At 45.2% G+C, this 16,417-nt stretch overlaps 1 protein-coding gene and 1 long non-coding RNA gene across 2 annotated transcripts in view; one reads left to right on the forward strand and one right to left on the reverse strand.

Annotated features, from left to right (window-relative positions):
• LOC133530381 (arginine-glutamic acid dipeptide repeats protein-like) overlaps positions 1 to 16,417 on the reverse strand; it is a 61,230-nt gene that overhangs the window by 22,973 nt on the left and 21,840 nt on the right. The window contains exons 9-14 of the mRNA XM_061868295.1: positions 16,085 to 16,157; positions 13,052 to 13,216; positions 9,670 to 9,722; positions 6,477 to 6,564; positions 3,368 to 3,435; positions 2,398 to 2,493 (exon numbers count right to left, since the gene is read on the reverse strand). Of these exons, the coding sequence (XP_061724279.1) occupies positions 2,398 to 2,493; positions 3,368 to 3,435; positions 6,477 to 6,564; positions 9,670 to 9,722; positions 13,052 to 13,216; positions 16,085 to 16,157 (543 nt within the window). The remainder of the gene's footprint in view (positions 1 to 2,397; positions 2,494 to 3,367; positions 3,436 to 6,476; positions 6,565 to 9,669; positions 9,723 to 13,051; positions 13,217 to 16,084; positions 16,158 to 16,417) is intronic.
• Positions 3,652 to 5,733, forward strand: LOC133530383 (uncharacterized). The gene is made up of 2 exons (XR_009801302.1): positions 3,652 to 4,045; positions 5,516 to 5,733. It is a non-coding gene; the product is annotated as an uncharacterized LOC133530383 (long non-coding RNA).

Below are 16,417 nucleotides of genomic sequence, written 5' to 3' on the forward strand. Positions count from 1 at the left end.
TGGTGCGGGTAGGGCTGCGGCGGCGGCGCCGCGTACAGTAGGTACTCACGTAGTTGTGGTGCTGGAACAGCTGGTGCGGGTAGGGCTGCGGCGGCGGCGCCGCGTACAGTAGGTACTCACGTAGTTGTGGTGCTGGAACAGCTGGTGCGGGTAGGGCTGCGGCGGCGGCGCCGCGTACAGTAGGTACTCACGTAGTTGTGGTGCTGGAACAGCTGGTGCGGGTAGGGCTGCGGCGGCGGCGCCGCGTACAGTAGGTACTCACGTAGTTGTGGTGCTGGAACAGCTGGTGCGGGTAGGGCTGCGGCGGCGGCGCCGCGTACAGTAGGTACTCACGTAGTTGTGGTGCTGGAACAGCTGGTGCGGGTAGGGCTGCGGCGGCGGCGCCGCGTACAGTAGGTACTCACGTAGTTGTGGTGCTGGAACAGCTGGTGCGGGTAGGGCTGCGGCGGCGGCGCCGCGTACAGTAGGTACTCACGTAGTTGTGGTGCTGGAACAGCTGGTGCGGGTAGGGCTGCGGCGGCGGCGCCGCGTACAGTAGGTACTCACGTAGTTGTGGTGCTGGAACAGCTGGTGCGGGTAGGGCTGCGGCGGCGGCGCCGCGTACAGTAGGTACTCACGTAGTTGTGGTGCTGGAACAGCTGGTGCGGGTAGGGCTGCGGCGGCGGCGCCGCGTACAGTAGGTACTCACGTAGTTGTGGTGCTGGAACAGCTGGTGCGGGTAGGGCTGCGGCGGCGGCGCCGCGTACAGTAGGTACTCACGTAGTTGTGGTGCTGGAACAGCTGGTGCGGGTAGGGCTGCGGCGGCGGCGCCGCGTACAGTAGGTACTCACGTAGTTGTGGTGCTGGAACAGCTGGTGCGGGTAGGGCTGCGGCGGCGGCGCCGCGTACAGTAGGTACTCACGTAGTTGTGGTGCTGGAACAGCTGGTGCGGGTAGGGCTGCGGCGGCGGCGCCGCGTACAGTAGGTACTCACGTAGTTGTGGTGCTGGAACAGCTGGTGCGGGTAGGGCTGCGGCGGCGGCGCCGCGTACAGTAGGTACTCACGTAGTTGTGGTGCTGGAACAGCTGGTGCGGGTAGGGCTGCGGCGGCGGCGCCGCGTACAGTAGGTACTCACGTAGTTGTGGTGCTGGAACAGCTGGTGCGGGTAGGGCTGCGGCGGCGGCGCCGCGTACAGTAGGTACTCACGTAGTTGTGGTGCTGGAACAGCTGGTGCGGGTAGGGCTGCGGCGGCGGCGCCGCGTACAGTAGGTACTCACGTAGTTGTGGTGCTGGAACAGCTGGTGCGGGTAGGGCTGCGGCGGCGGCGCCGCGTACAGTAGGTACTCACGTAGTTGTGGTGCTGGAACAGCTGGTGCGGGTAGGGCTGCGGCGGCGGCGCCGCGTACAGTAGGTACTCACGTAGTTGTGGTGCTGGAACAGCTGGTGCGGGTAGGGCTGCGGCGGCGGCGCCGCGTACAGTAGGTACTCACGTAGTTGTGGTGCTGGAACAGCTGGTGCGGGTAGGGCTGCGGCGGCGGCGCCGCGTACAGTAGGTACTCACGTAGTTGTGGTGCTGGAACAGCTGGTGCGGGTAGGGCTGCGGCGGCGGCGCCGCGTACAGTAGGTACTCACGTAGTTGTGGTGCTGGAACAGCTGGTGCGGGTAGGGCTGCGGCGGCGGCGCCGCGTACAGTAGGTACTCACGTAGTTGTGGTGCTGGAACAGCTGGTGCGGGTAGGGCTGCGGCGGCGGCGCCGCGTACAGTAGGTACTCACGTAGTTGTGGTGCTGGAACAGCTGGTGCGGGTAGGGCTGCGGCGGCGGCGCCGCGTACAGTAGGTACTCACGTAGTTGTGGTGCTGGAACAGCTGGTGCGGGTAGGGCTGCGGCGGCGGCGCCGCGTACAGTAGGTACTCACGTAGTTGTGGTGCTGGAACAGCTGGTGCGGGTAGGGCTGCGGCGGCGGCGCCGCGTACAGTAGGTACTCACGTAGTTGTGGTGCTGGAACAGCTGGTGCGGGTAGGGCTGCGGCGGCGGCGCCGCGTACAGTAGGTACTCACGTAGTTGTGGTGCTGGAACAGCTGGTGCGGGTAGGGCTGCGGCGGCGGCGCCGCGTACAGTAGGTACTCACGTAGTTGTGGTGCTGGAACAGCTGGTGCGGGTAGGGCTGCGGCGGCGGCGCCGCGTACAGTAGGTACTCACGTAGTTGTGGTGCTGGAACAGCTGGTGCGGGTAGGGCTGCGGCGGCGGCGCCGCGTACAGTAGGTACTCACGTAGTTGTGGTGCTGGAACAGCTGGTGCGGGTAGGGCTGCGGCGGCGGCGCCGCGTACAGTAGGTACTCACGTAGTTGTGGTGCTGGAACAGAACAGCTGGTGCGGGTAGGGCTGCGGCGGCGGCGCCGCGTACAGTAGGTACTCACGTAGTTGTGGTGCTGGAACAGCTGGTGCGGGTAGGGCTGCGGCGGCGGCGCTGCGTACAGCGCCGCGCCACCGAACACCGCGCCGTTGCCGCCTTGCTGCGGGGAATTTACTATTATTACCTACATTTACATCATTGCGTAAAATCTAAGACAATTTCGTGCTCTTTGACAGGTGAACGAGATGGCGCTGTACAGCTTTGTGCATTTTGCGGTTACTTTGATTATCAAAAATTGACGTTTGACAATTCAGTGATCGAAAAACATATGGCACATTACAGTGCCATATGTTTGCGATGTCAAACTAAGGGGCACGTTTTTTTCTTAGACTTTACCTCTCTATCACAATCATTTCTCTTTGGCTATACGTATATAGAAGCGCTGGTGGCCTATCGGTATGAGCGTATGACTTGCAATGGTCGCGGGTTCAAACCCGGCTCGTACTAATTAGGTTTTCGGAACTTATGTACGGAATATCATTTGATATTTACCAGTCGCTTTTCGAAAACATCGTGAGAAAACCAGATTAACCACAATAAGGCCTAGTTTACCCTATGGGTTGGAAGGTCAGATGGCAGTCGCTTTCGTAAACATTAATGTCTACGCCAATTCTTGGGATTAGTTGCCAAGCGAACCCCAGGCTTCCACGAGGCGTGAAAAAATGCCGGGACAACGCGAGGAGGATTTACATAATTGAACTATATTTTTAGTCCGATCTGACATTGTTAATTGACTCTAATCTATATTTTGAAATCAACTTTCGTAAGTACAAACATTAGGAAATAGGAATCTACATTATGTAGTTTTTTTAAGCTCTCGTGTGGTCACTCGATAATGTATGGCGAGCAGACCATGGGGTTGGCAACTATTAAAGGTTTGCATGGAGAAAGAATTTGAGACAATTGTAAGGATTGACAGAAAAACGTATGCCGGAGCCATCTGTAAGAGGGTCGGGCGGCTCCGGCAGCCCCACCTGCATGTACTGCGCGGGCAGCAGGGCGGGCGGCGCGTAGCCCGGCGCCTGCTGGATGGGCGCCGCCGCTGCAACAACACCACCACTGTAGCGAGCCGCTCACACTACACTACTACAACATTACATGCGGACACCTACATATTGGTGTAACATTACAGTCAACAAATGATTACGAGAAAACTTATTATTTGAAAAAAGTCCTTATTTATTTTCACCACACCAACTGGTAAAGGCCCTCTTGATTGTGTTATGTTAAAGTGTTGACATTTGAAAATGTTGTTATGACGTATAATGCTTGCACGGTCGTGTGCCGAAACTGATCGCATATTTCGGTCGGTTTGTTAACTGCTTCCGTAGCTCAACGGGCGAAGCTCTGACTACAGAGACGAAGGTCTGAGGATCGATCCTAGCGCGGGCTAACTTTTTCCAAGTTTCTTTCTATTTTATAATTCAAATTTTAAAATCTGGTTGTGGGAATGACAAGTTAAAATAGTGACACTTGAGCTGGTAACGGCCGATAAAGCAGTCATGTCCTGCACTGTACCTGGAGATTAACAATTTAAAAAGTAACGAATTTCCGAAATCTATAGTTACCATTAAGTAAATTCTGGACATTCCGTCAGTGGCAGTGACGAAGTTTATTTTTGTATTTAAAGTGCTGGAATATCTCCGAAAGGGGTAAGTGTAATTTTTTTTTTTTTTTTTTATACCACGACGGTGGCAAGCAAGCATACGGCCCGCCTGATGGTAAGCAGTCACCGTAGCCTATGGACGCCTGCAACTCCAGAGGTGTTACATGCGCGTTGCCGACCCTTTAAAAATCTGTACACTCCTTTTTTGAAGAACCTCATACTGTAGACCCTCGGGAAAACCTCGGCAGGTAGCTCATTCCACAACCGGAGCGTGCGCGGGAGGAAGTTCCTCTTAAACAGCACAGTGCGTGACCATTTAGGTTCTAGGGTGTGAGAATGAACACCCTGCCGACGGCGAGCGGTGCGGTGATAGAAAGTAGCCGTGGGCATCATGTCAAACAATTCTTCAGAGCACAGCCCATTGTACAAGCGGTAGAACACACATAAGGAGGCAAAGTCTCTCCTTAGACTTAAAGGTTCAATACCGCTTGTGAGTTTGGGATCGTCGACGATTCGTACAGCACGTCTTTGAACTGAGTCGAAGGGCCCAAGCTGGCATCCAGGTGCTCCTGCCCAAAGGTGACAGCAATACTCCATATGGGGTCTCACTTGCGATTTATAAAGTAGCAGTCTTTGCCCTGGAGTAAAGTATCGCTTTGCTTTATTGAGCACACCGAGTTTTTTAGATGCCAGCGCAGCCTTCCCTGCCAGATGACTACGGAATTGGACGTCACTGGAGATGTCGACACCGAGGATCCCAATACTCCCTGACATGGTAAGGGTTGTGCCTTGGAACTGTGGGACCACAGTAAATGGGGTTTTTTTAGCGGTAAACGCGCAAACTTGTGTCTTTGTGGGGTTGAACCGGACTAAATTATCCCGACCCCACACCGAAACTCTGGATAGAGTGCTCTCAATATCCGACACAAGGTTTTCACGGCTCTCCAGCACCTCAGAACGAGGGATGTTAGCGCGGCCTGTGTAAAAGGCATCCCCAGTGCTATCGTCCGCATAGCAATGAATATCGCTATAGATATAGAATAGACAACATGTCATTGATGTGCAGCAGAAACAGCGTTGGGGATAGCACAGAACCTTGCGGAACGCCAGCGTTAATGTCCATCCTATCAGAGCAGCTTCCGTCTACTACGGCTCGTATGCGTCTGCCGGACAAAAAGCTAGCGATCCACTCGCATAGACCCTCCGGCAATCCATATGATCGTAACTTCGACAAGAGACCCCGATGCCAGACCCGATCGAACGCCTTCGCTATATCCAGGCTAACTGCCAATGCCTCACCTTGACTCTCAATGGCCGAGGCCCAGCGGTGTGTGAGATACACTAGAAGATCACCAGTCGAGCGACCATGGCGAAAGCCATATTGGCGGTCGCTGATCAGATCGTGTTCCTCTAGGTATCTCAGGAGCTTCGCGTTATGATTAAGGATCACAATGCAGACAGTTTATCGATATCATTAATGGGCGGCCAAGTTTAATGTTATTGCATTTCATTTTAGCCTACCGAAACGCCCTTGAGATACGGCTACAATAAAAATAGTTTACAAACAGACTGAGCTAGAAAGACTGGCAGGGTGTGGATGAGTCCCCGTCGAACATCCGACGAAATTTCACCTGGCGCCCACTTATTCATAATTTAGATTAAGTAATTCGTTAGTTTTATTTAGGTTAAGTAGTGTATTTTAGTAAATAAAAGAATCATTGTGTTTAAAGTTAGTGACCGATGTTTCAATTACCTTATCGACACGTAACAATTGTTCAAAAACGAATGAGAAAAGTTTGAGTGGGGCAAAGTAATCAGATGCAAATTTTAAGGTGTTTAATGGTAGCTAGTAGAATTTGCTTTTAAATTATGATTTTGAATGATTATTTTTTTATTACGTTCATTTGGATTTAATTTGATTTTTTTGGTATTTCATAGTTAGTAGTTTCCTCGTGTTGGTGTGGTGAAAAAATTTGTGTTTCACTCGGAGGCAAAGTTTGTTTAACCCTCGTGCATTGAAACCCTCGCAACGCTCAAGATTCCACCTCTCGAACCTTTGCCCCCTTGTAAAACAAATAAGTATTGTTTAACAAGGGGGCAAAGTTGTTGTTTAACCACTCATGCTAATATTGATACCGGTTTCAAGGCACGAGAGTTAAGAGTTTTGCCCGTACATGTCATTTTGCTGTGGACTCCATGCGCCCAGCAGCACTGTGGTTAACACATTGAGATAGAGTAGGTGATAACTGTCAATGTGTTAACCACTGATACGTTAAAAAACGTTTTTTTTTTTGTAAATATTTAAATACATAAAAAACACCCATGACTCAGGAACAAATATCCATGCTCATCACACGAATAAATCCCCTTACCAGGATTTGAACCCGGGACCATCGGCGTCGTAGGCAGGGTCACTACCACCACCCACTAGGCCAGACCGGCCGTCGACAGATAGTGCAGTAGATGCGTACACGTACCCATGGAGTGCGGCTGCGGCGGCAGGCCGTGCACGTTGCGGTGCGCGTGCGGCAGCAGCGGCGCCTCCGCCAGCCCCACGTGCCGCACCTGCCGCACCGGAGCGTCACTCACACTGAACATTCTATTTCTAGTTTCACATTTAGAATTTATTCTAGAAACAATCTAGACTAGTATTTTTTATACATTTTTTTTTATATGACTATATTTTGTGAAAGTTTTAGTATTAAATTTGATCTATGAATTATATTCATTAGTATTATATATGGAATAATATTTACAACATCAATAAATTGCTCTTTATTTTAAATTAGATTAAGATAATTATATGTAATACTGTCTTATTATTCATAAGTGCTTGTTGCTAGGCCTACATGAATAAAGTATATTTGAATTGAATTGAATTATAGTCGTTAGCTTTGCAGCTGGCCCCTGGTGGCTAATCCTTTGTCTATTGTTAACTAAAGCCGCGCGGGCCCCTACCTGCATAAAAAATGGTCCGGACACTTTAACCGGTTATCGAATTACAACTCCTATGGTAATTGAAATAAGAGTCAAAATGAACGAATGGAAAAATAATTTGCGATTTCTTGTGTGGTCCCTCTACGGTTACTGGGTGCCGGCGAGTCGAACGCTACCGAACCAGTCTAAAATGTGTACTCGATATGCGGAACAAAGGCGCGTTATCGGAGGGCGCACCTACACTGGTTTTTTGAGCGTTGGACTAGCCCGCGCTCTGATGCCAATTAGAATTATACGACCCTGTTTTTGCAGGTAGTGGCACGCGCGGTTTTAGTTGTAGACAAAGGATTAGCCGCTAGGGGCCAGCTACAAAGCTAACGACTATACCCTAGTGGCTCTGTGAGCTATACACATATAGACTTTTACCAAAAAAATTATTTTTGTGACTGTACTTTTCTTTCTACAGGCAACTGAAACTGATCGAGACAATTCTAAAAACCCCAAACATATTAGGTTGCGTTGTTTCATCACAGAGTTCCTATGACCACCTTCTATCTCCATCATCAGCATACATCGGGGTTTTTGGTGCGGGAATGTTTTCGTGTATTTATAACTTTGTTTATTGTTAAATAATTACCAAACTATGAATTAAAAATATACAGTAAGCTCCAAATACGCTTAGAAATATTAAAATAGTATCGGTTTTTATAGCTTTTACATGTTTTTTGGCTAGAATAAAACATTCCCGCACCAAAAACCCCGATGTATAATCATCAGATCAGCTCGATGGTACCATAATATTGCATTGTCACCCGACTTAAATATGTGTGCAAATTTTCAGCTTCATCCGAAACCAGGAAGTAGGTTAAATTTGACTTGCAAAATTTGACCCGTACATACACTCGCGGGCAAATAATACGGGTCAGTACGAAAAACTAGAATATCTCCTAAAATAATAAAGCTAGGAGCATAAATTAGTTAAACATTAGACATTCATTATTAGGCCTTATTAGACAATCCACCTCTATTTGAAATTCTGTTTGAGTCGGTTGGACGTGTGCCGGCACGTGCTGCGCCTGCGCCGCACAAAAATAAAATCCGTAAAATCTTTCAAAAAATATAGTGGCGTGCTGCACTCGTAAGTTTGTGAGCCGCCGGCGGCCCACGTGGCGCTGAGGATGTTAAGGCCGAGGGAGCGCGCGTGGCCTGCTGCCCGCCCACTTGTTGGCGGGACGTGTGATTATCAAGTTTTAAATGTAAACATGGCAGATGGTCGGAGAGTTGAAAAAACCCAAAAAAAATCCCGTTTTTTTTTCTAAAAGCCATGCCTTTTAAGTTTTATTCGGAATAAAAACAATGTCACTACGTGCCTATATTTTTCCAATAAAAACTAAAAAATCGGAAATACGAAAAAAAGCACTTTATGAAGAATTTGTGAATTTTTCCATTCATATTTAATCCGTAGTTTAGGTAGCTACAGCTGCTTAAGTCGTGTGTTTTGTTATCTAAATGCTGGCAATCTTTCCCAATAAACGGAAAATACGGAAAAAAACTAAATTTTCAAAACGTCCTGTAAAAAACGATTTGATTTTTTTGAGAAATTTCAACCTTATTTTTTGTATTTTTTTGGTATTTAAATAAATTAATAGTTTAAAAAACACTAGATAAAACACGCTTTGTTATAACATTGAAACCTGATCGTGTTCAAAGTCCATTACGTGACCATCCTCACAAGTGCAAACACGACTATGATACGATATTCCATCATGGAATGCCAGTGCATATCTTCCTGCTTCATCATCAGATCAGTTCGACAGTACCATATTATTGTATTGTCATCAGAACTACATACAGCTGCCAATTTTCATGACGCTACGATCCTTGGAAGATGGTTAAATTAGTTACCTTAGATTCCATTACATACTCGTAGTTAGTTACATACAGGTCGACCTAATAAAAGCGTGTTAATAAAAGTAAACAAAATGCCATTTGAGGGTAGATGAAAACATTACATGATCAAATAATGTAGGTTAAAGTCAGCTCGTTCAGTGACAGATCCAGGCGGTTTTATATGGTTGGTTAACCAATAAATGTTATAACTACCCGAAAATGTACAAATAGTTTGTTTACTTTTATTTAAATACATAAAGATACCAGATAATCTGTCGTTGTGCAACGAGGGGGGGTAAGTGAAATTTTGGATACGTTGGTGTTAATTCCGGACAACCGCAGTCTGAAGGGAATTAAAGACCCAAGTTTGCAATATTCTTACCCCCAGAGTTACACACAATGTTTTTCATCACACTTGCTAAAAAGAAATTAAATTTTAAGCGAAATAATTCTTAAATACGGTGACATATCAAACATTCGTCCGCCATATTGTAATTTCTTGACAGGTTGGGCATCGAAGGCACAGACCTATTCGGCATTCAGCCACGATTGAAGATTTTGTAAAAAAAAAACATTAAACGGCTGTTAAATTAATGTAATTAAATAATTTTAAACATAAACAAAAATAATAAATTATAAACGTTATTATTTTAAAAGTAAAACTCATTTATGCTACTCGGTTTGTATGAATAAGTGACATAATTAAAGTAGCTTTTTGTTTCACAACCCATAACTCCCGCGGGAACAAAATAGGCCTCTGTCCTTCAGCACACCTGCATGAAATAAGATCTTTTTCGAGCAAGTGTGATGAAAAAGTGTAATATGAGTGAGAGCAGTAGTTACCGGGTGCAGGAGCTGCGGCGCGCGCGGCGGCGGCGCGCTGCCCGCGTACTCGGCTGCCGACAACACGGTACTACACTGAGGGCCACTACCCTGTTAGCGGTTAACCGGTTAAACCGTTAACTCAGCGTCATTGTAACTCCAGGTTTAACCGGTTAACCGCGGGGTAGTGGGATGGTGCAAGTAAGGGCCCTCCATATTTACTGACCGGACGCTAACGTTGTCTTCAAACAATAAAGGGGTCATCCATTAATAACATCACAGGTTTAGGGGGAGGGAGGGGATCAAGAAAATGTGACATGTTGTGACAAGGGGGAGGGGGGAGTCACAAATATTGTAATGTTACTTTAACCTTATCAGTAACCCAGTTTATTTTTAACAAGTAACACTTTAATAACGAATTTTTGGCACGATAATCATTTTTTAGGGTTCCGTAGTCAACTAGGAACCCTTATAGTTTCGCCATGTCCGTCTGTCTGTCTGTCTGTCCGAGGCTTTGCTCCGTGGTCGTTAGTGCTAGAAAGCTGAAATTTGGCATGGATATATAAATCAATAAAGCCGACAAAGTCGTACAATAAAATCTAAAAATTTAATTTTTTTTAGGGTACCTCCCCTACACGTAAAGTGGGGGTGAAATTTTTTTTTCGCTTCAACCCTAGAGTGTGGGGTATCGTTGGAAAGGTCTTTCAAAACTAATAGGGGTTTTCAAGAAACATTTTTTGATGAAATGTGAATATATTCGGAGATAATCGCTCCGAAAGAAAAAAAAAATGTGTCACCCCCCTCTAACTTTTGAACTATAGGTCCAAAAAATATGAAAAAAATCGTGGTAGTAGAGCTTAAGAAAGACATTAAATGAAAACTATAGCGGACATGATCAGTTTAGCTGTTTTTGAGTTATCGCAAAAAGTTTTCCCTTCATAGTAAAAAGACTTACTTTAATTAGGTACTGATTATGCAAATTTGCCTATTTGTTTAACTCGGGTGAAAGGTACCGTTTCATCCCTTGGTTAACAATTTACTATACTTTAAGCTCCAGTTTAGCTTATTGTGACGGAAGAGTAACTACGGAACCCTACACTGAGCGTGGCCCGACATGCTCTTGGCCGGTTATATTCGTTAAATTTAGTTTTCTAATCAGTTTAGTTTCCTAATTTGATTTGCCATTTTCGTTGAAAAGAAAATTACTGAAAATGTGACGTCACACCAGAGGAGAGTGGTTTGCCAAATGTGACCAAGTGTGACAAGGAGGGGGGGAGGGGTCAAAAAACCTCGAAATTCGTGTGACGTAATTAATGGACGAACTCTTACTACACTGGAGCCACTTTCGCCATCCCGCTACCCCGGGGCTAACCTGTTAAACCGTTAACTCAGTGTCATGGTAACTCCAGAATTAACCGGTTAACCCAGGGTTAGTGGGATGGTGCAAGTAAGGGCCCTCCATATTTACTGACCGGACGCTAACGTCTTCTAACAATAGAGCAATATTCGCAACTTCGCGCCTTGTCCTCGGTCTGTCCCACATCACCAAAGCTCAACGAGGGTGCTGAGTGTTAGGGTCGGCAACGCGCATGTAACTCCTTTGGAGTTGCAGGCGTACAGTCACGTTTGAAAATATCGATACGAAAAATGTGGCAAAAATATGTAATATATAATAATAATAGTTAATAATAATTCAGCCTATAGACGTCCCACTGCTGGGCACAGGCCTCCTCTCATGCGCGAGAGGGCTCGGGCTATAGTCCCCACGCTAGCCCAATGCGGATTGGGGACTTCACATACACCTTTGAATTTCATCGCAGATGTATGCAGGTTTCCTTACGATGTTTTCCTTCACCGAAAAGCTAGTGGTAAATATCAATTGATATTTCGTACATAAGTTCCGAAAAACTCATTGGTACGAGCCAGGATTTGAACCCACGACCTCCGGATTGAAAGTTGGGCGTCATATCCACTCTGCCACCACCGCTTTCTATGTAATATATGGGCAATAAAGTCGTGTATACATATTTTTGGCATTTTTTTCGTATCGATATTTTCAGACGTCACCGTACATAGGCTACGGAGAATGGTTACCATCAGGCGGGCCGTATGCTTGTTTGCCACCGACGTAGTATGAAATACATACATCAAAATAGAAGTGTGACGTGCGACGAGACCCCAGAAGTGTAACAGAAGCTCACAAATAATAGGGAATTACGGACCACGAGAGGCTAGTACAGTCAAGTGTAAAAATATGGGTGTACACATCTTACTCAAAATATGTCCCATAGCATCTTCTTCCAGTGTACTAAGAGGGTATTATCATATTTATGGAACGATTCTCTCTATACATATTTTTGCAGCTGACTGTACAGCAAGTCATAGAAAACCACATTTAAACGATCGAAACGAAATGTGAACCGCTAGCAATGAGAATTTGCCATAGAAGTGGATTGCCAGATGAAACTTTGTACCCACAGTAAATTTCACTAAACGATGCCGCCATACCTTTGGCATCTATTAGATAGCGCATTTTTTTTTTTATATTTAACAAATTTAACACATATCAGTGATAGAATAAGGATCAAAGTCAAATGGCGTTCTAAAAGTTTTAATCATGTGTCGAAAGATGGCAGTATTTACTGTGGCTACAAAGTTTTCTTTGAAAGTCCACCTCTATTTCAAATTCTCTTTGCTGTAAGTATTGGACGATTAACCCTTTTCCAGGCCGCACCAATCTACAAGGTTTTCCCAAAAAAGCCAAATTATTCCAGCAGCATACAATGCAGATATTACAATTAATCCAGCTTTGATGATTCATTTGAAGACAATAAGTAACATTTCCCGAAAGTGTAACTGGGGAAGTACCTCCACCTTACAGAAAACCGCTGCCAAATAACACTAGACCCTACTCATAGTGTTGTGTTCCTGCCGGTGAGTAAGGTTGCCAGAGCGCCCCGAGGGGGGGGGGCGGGTTTAGGGTTGGCAACGTGCATGTAACTCCTATGGAGTTGCAGGCGTACATAGGCTATGGAGACTGCTTACCATCAGGCGGGCCGTACGCTTGTTTGCCACCGACGTAGTATAAAAAAAAAAAAATATATACCTTAAATCGGAATGCTAAAGTTGAAATTCTCATGGCGCGTATGTGGTCGATAAATCATACTATTCCTGGAAAAGGGTTAACAAATGCGATTCGAACACAGAATCCCCTGCTTTTTCTTTTCTCAAAAATCATGGGTACAATGACAGATGTCACCTCAATACAACTTTGCGAGATTTTGCGTTGCAAGGTTATAAATTGTATGGAAATGACACCTGTCAACATACCCACGATGTTTGAAAAATACTATAGGAAGCCGTTAAACTTGTCATTACTGGAATCCAATATAACAGTTAGTACCTGGATGATACCGCATCTGCGGCTGCTGTTGAGGTTGTTGTTGTTGTTGTTGTTGTTGTTGTTGTTGTTGCTGTTGTTGTTGTCCCTGTTGTTGCGGCGAGTACGTCTCCGCGAGCGGGCGCTGCCGTAGGCTACTGTACCGCTTACTGCCGCGCGGCTCCGCGCCTGGATCATTACACGCAATTTTAATTTACTTCCAATAAAAGTTACATAACCAGTAGAATATATCAACAATTTAAGTCCGTGAATTCTTCACATAAAGGTAGTCTTATTTTGCAATATTTACTGGAGTCTGCCAACGTAATAGCGGCGTATCGTCTCAATTGCAATCGCAAGTAGGCACGCGGGTTTATAAATAATAAGTTTGATGTCAAAAATATCACTTTTGGTACATTCAAGTGTAAAAATATGGGTGTACACATCTTACTCAAAAATATGTCATCTTATTCCAGTGTAATAAGAGGGTGAATCATTTTTTTTTGTTTTGTTATCCTGTCCCGTTGTCCAAGGGACAACAGTGGCACAGTTTATTTGAAGAGACGTTGTATGCCGTTCTATTAACATGCTTAGTAGGGGCCCCATTATGGACATTGGTTATAACGACCACAAAAACGCAAGAACTTTTGATTTAGATTTAGATTTATTTATTTCACAACATATGATTACAGTACAAATTACATCAATGTCAATTTATAAGAATCTATTTGTCCCCTGGACAACTAATCGTAACCATGGCAACGAGTGACGCTAAAAAGTTGATTCTCCCAAGAACGTATTACCATATTTATGAGACGATTCTCTCGATACATATTTTTGCAGCTGACTGTACAAGTTTTTATCGCGGGGTTTATTTTTCTTTCAACAGGCAACTAGTACTCTTTGAGACAATTCGAACAAAGCCAAACACAATTAGGTTGCGTTGTTTTATCACAGTTCCTATGGCCATCTCCTGCCTTCATCATCAGAGCAGCGGAAATAGGAAAGTGGGTCAAATTTAGCTTCCAAGATTTAACAACACTAACATACATACTATCAGCTACAGAACGCAGGTCACAAATCACCATATATTTAAGATTTGAGGAGTTCCCTCGGTTCCTCATAGATCTCATCATCAGAACAGAATTTAGACAAAAATGTGCCATCATTTACCAAATCGGGTTTGGAGGAAAAAAGCATAAATAATTTGTAAGAAAAAAAAAACTTCAATGAGGGAGACCGGTGAAAGCAAGATTATTGTTGATTTTGGATTTCATACAATGAAAAAAAAAATCTTGAAAATCTAATTTGCTTAACAAACACAGCGAAGAGGACAAATCTCCAAACGTGAACTACGCGTCGTTGAAGAGTTCCATTCTGATCATCATCAGCCGTTCCACCTCATGAATTGTCACTTTTTAGGGTTCCGTACCCAAAGGGTCAAACGGGACCGAAACGGTGTCCGTCTGTCTGTCACCAGGCTGTATCTCACGAACCGTGATAGTTAGCCAGTTGAAATTTCTACAGATTATGTATTTCTATTGCCGCTATAAATACTAAAAACATTTTTATTTCCAATCTCAAGGTTCTCATCCAACCACCGAAGTTAAACAACGTCGGGCGGGGTCAGTACTTGGATGGGTGACCGTTTTTAGGGTTCCGTAGCCAAATGGCATAAAACGGAACCCTTATAGTTTCGCCATGTCCGTCTGTCTGTCTGTCTGTCTGTCTGTCTGTCTGTCTGTCTGTCTGTCTGTCTGTCTGTCCGAGGCTTTGCTCCGTGGTCGTTAGTGCTAGAAAGTTGAAATTTGGCATGGATATATAAATCAATAAAGCCGACAAAGTCGTACAATAAAATCTAAAAATTTAATTTTTTTTAGGGTACCTCCCCTACACGTAAAGTGGGGGTGAAATTTTTTTTTCGCTTCAACCCTAGAGTGTGGGGTATCGTTGGAAAGGTCTTTCAAAACTAATAGGGGTTTTCAAGAAACATTTTTTGATAAAGTGAATATATTCGGAGATAATCGCTCCGAAAGAAAAAAAAATTGTGTCCCCCCCCCTCTAACTTTTGAACCATAGGTCCAAAAAATATGAAAAAAATCGTGGAAGTAGAGCTTAAGAAAGACATTAAATGAAAACTATAGCGGACATGATCAGTTTAGCTGTTTTTGAGTTATCGCAAAAAGTTTTCCTTTCATAGTAAAAAGACTTACTTTAATTAGGTACTGATTATGCAAATTTGCCTATTTGTTTAACTCGGGTGAAAGGTACCGTTTCATCCCTTGGTTAACAATTTACTATACTTTAAGCTCCAGTTTAGCTTATTGTGACGTAAGAGTAACTACGGAACCCTACACTGAGCGTGGCCCGACATGCTCTTGGCCGGTTATTATAGATAATGGTTCGGAACCCTTCCTGTGCGTGTCCGACTCGCACTTGGCTGGTTTTTAAATGTAAATGAATGAATGAATGATGCTTTTATTCGAAACACATACACAACAACATTAAAATAGACTTAAATCTAGGTAAATTAGAAGTTACAGTGCTGCGGGTGGTTCCAGAAAAGGATAACACTCAGCATGTGTCGCAGCACATCAGTAGTGTTGCGACGCTGATTTTCAGTGTACCCATTGACACGCAAAACAACACAGAACATAAAAACAGGACCGAAGTTAACATTGAAATTTATTGCACTTGCTGATGCTGATCAGAATCCACCTCATCAATTGTCACTTTTTAAATGTAAATGCTTGATTTGTTAAAGAAAATACAAAAATCACTATATGTATGCCTTTCACATTTGAGGAGTTCCCTCGATTACTCATGGATCCCATCATCAGAACTGAGTTTTGACAAAAACGGGACCAGTCTGTATATATAAATTCAATAATAAAAAAAAATCAAATCCGTTCAGAAATGACGAAGTTATAGTAAACATTAAAAAATAAAACTAACGGAATTGACAACGTCCTTCTTTTGAAATCTGAAAGTCAGTTATATATACATATATAACGGAATCGAGAACCCTCGTTTCGGAATTAGAAGCCAGTAATTTACCTGCGGGCGGCTGCGCGGGCGGCGCGGGCTGCGCGGGCTGCGCGGGCGCCGGCGCGGGCTGCGGCGCCGCCGGCTGCCGACAGAGCTCGGGTTAGTGCTATCCGTCCTGCTCGCACACTCACGTGCCGCCTTGCTGGCACCGCGCGCCGGCCGCAGCGGCAAGCGGTGGCCTTAGGTTGGAGCGAGACGCGGCGATCCGACCTTTCGTTCCCACCTATGGCCGCCGCTCGCCGCAGCCGCCGCCGCGTGAAGTCGTGGCCGGGCGCCATTAGGGTTCGTCCATTAATTACGTCACACGAATTTCGAGGTTTTTTTATTTCTCCCCCCTCCTTG

Source organism: Cydia pomonella, chromosome 22 (assembly GCF_033807575.1).
Source record: "Cydia pomonella isolate Wapato2018A chromosome 22, ilCydPomo1, whole genome shotgun sequence".
Lineage (NCBI taxonomy): Eukaryota > Metazoa > Arthropoda > Insecta > Lepidoptera > Tortricidae > Cydia > Cydia pomonella.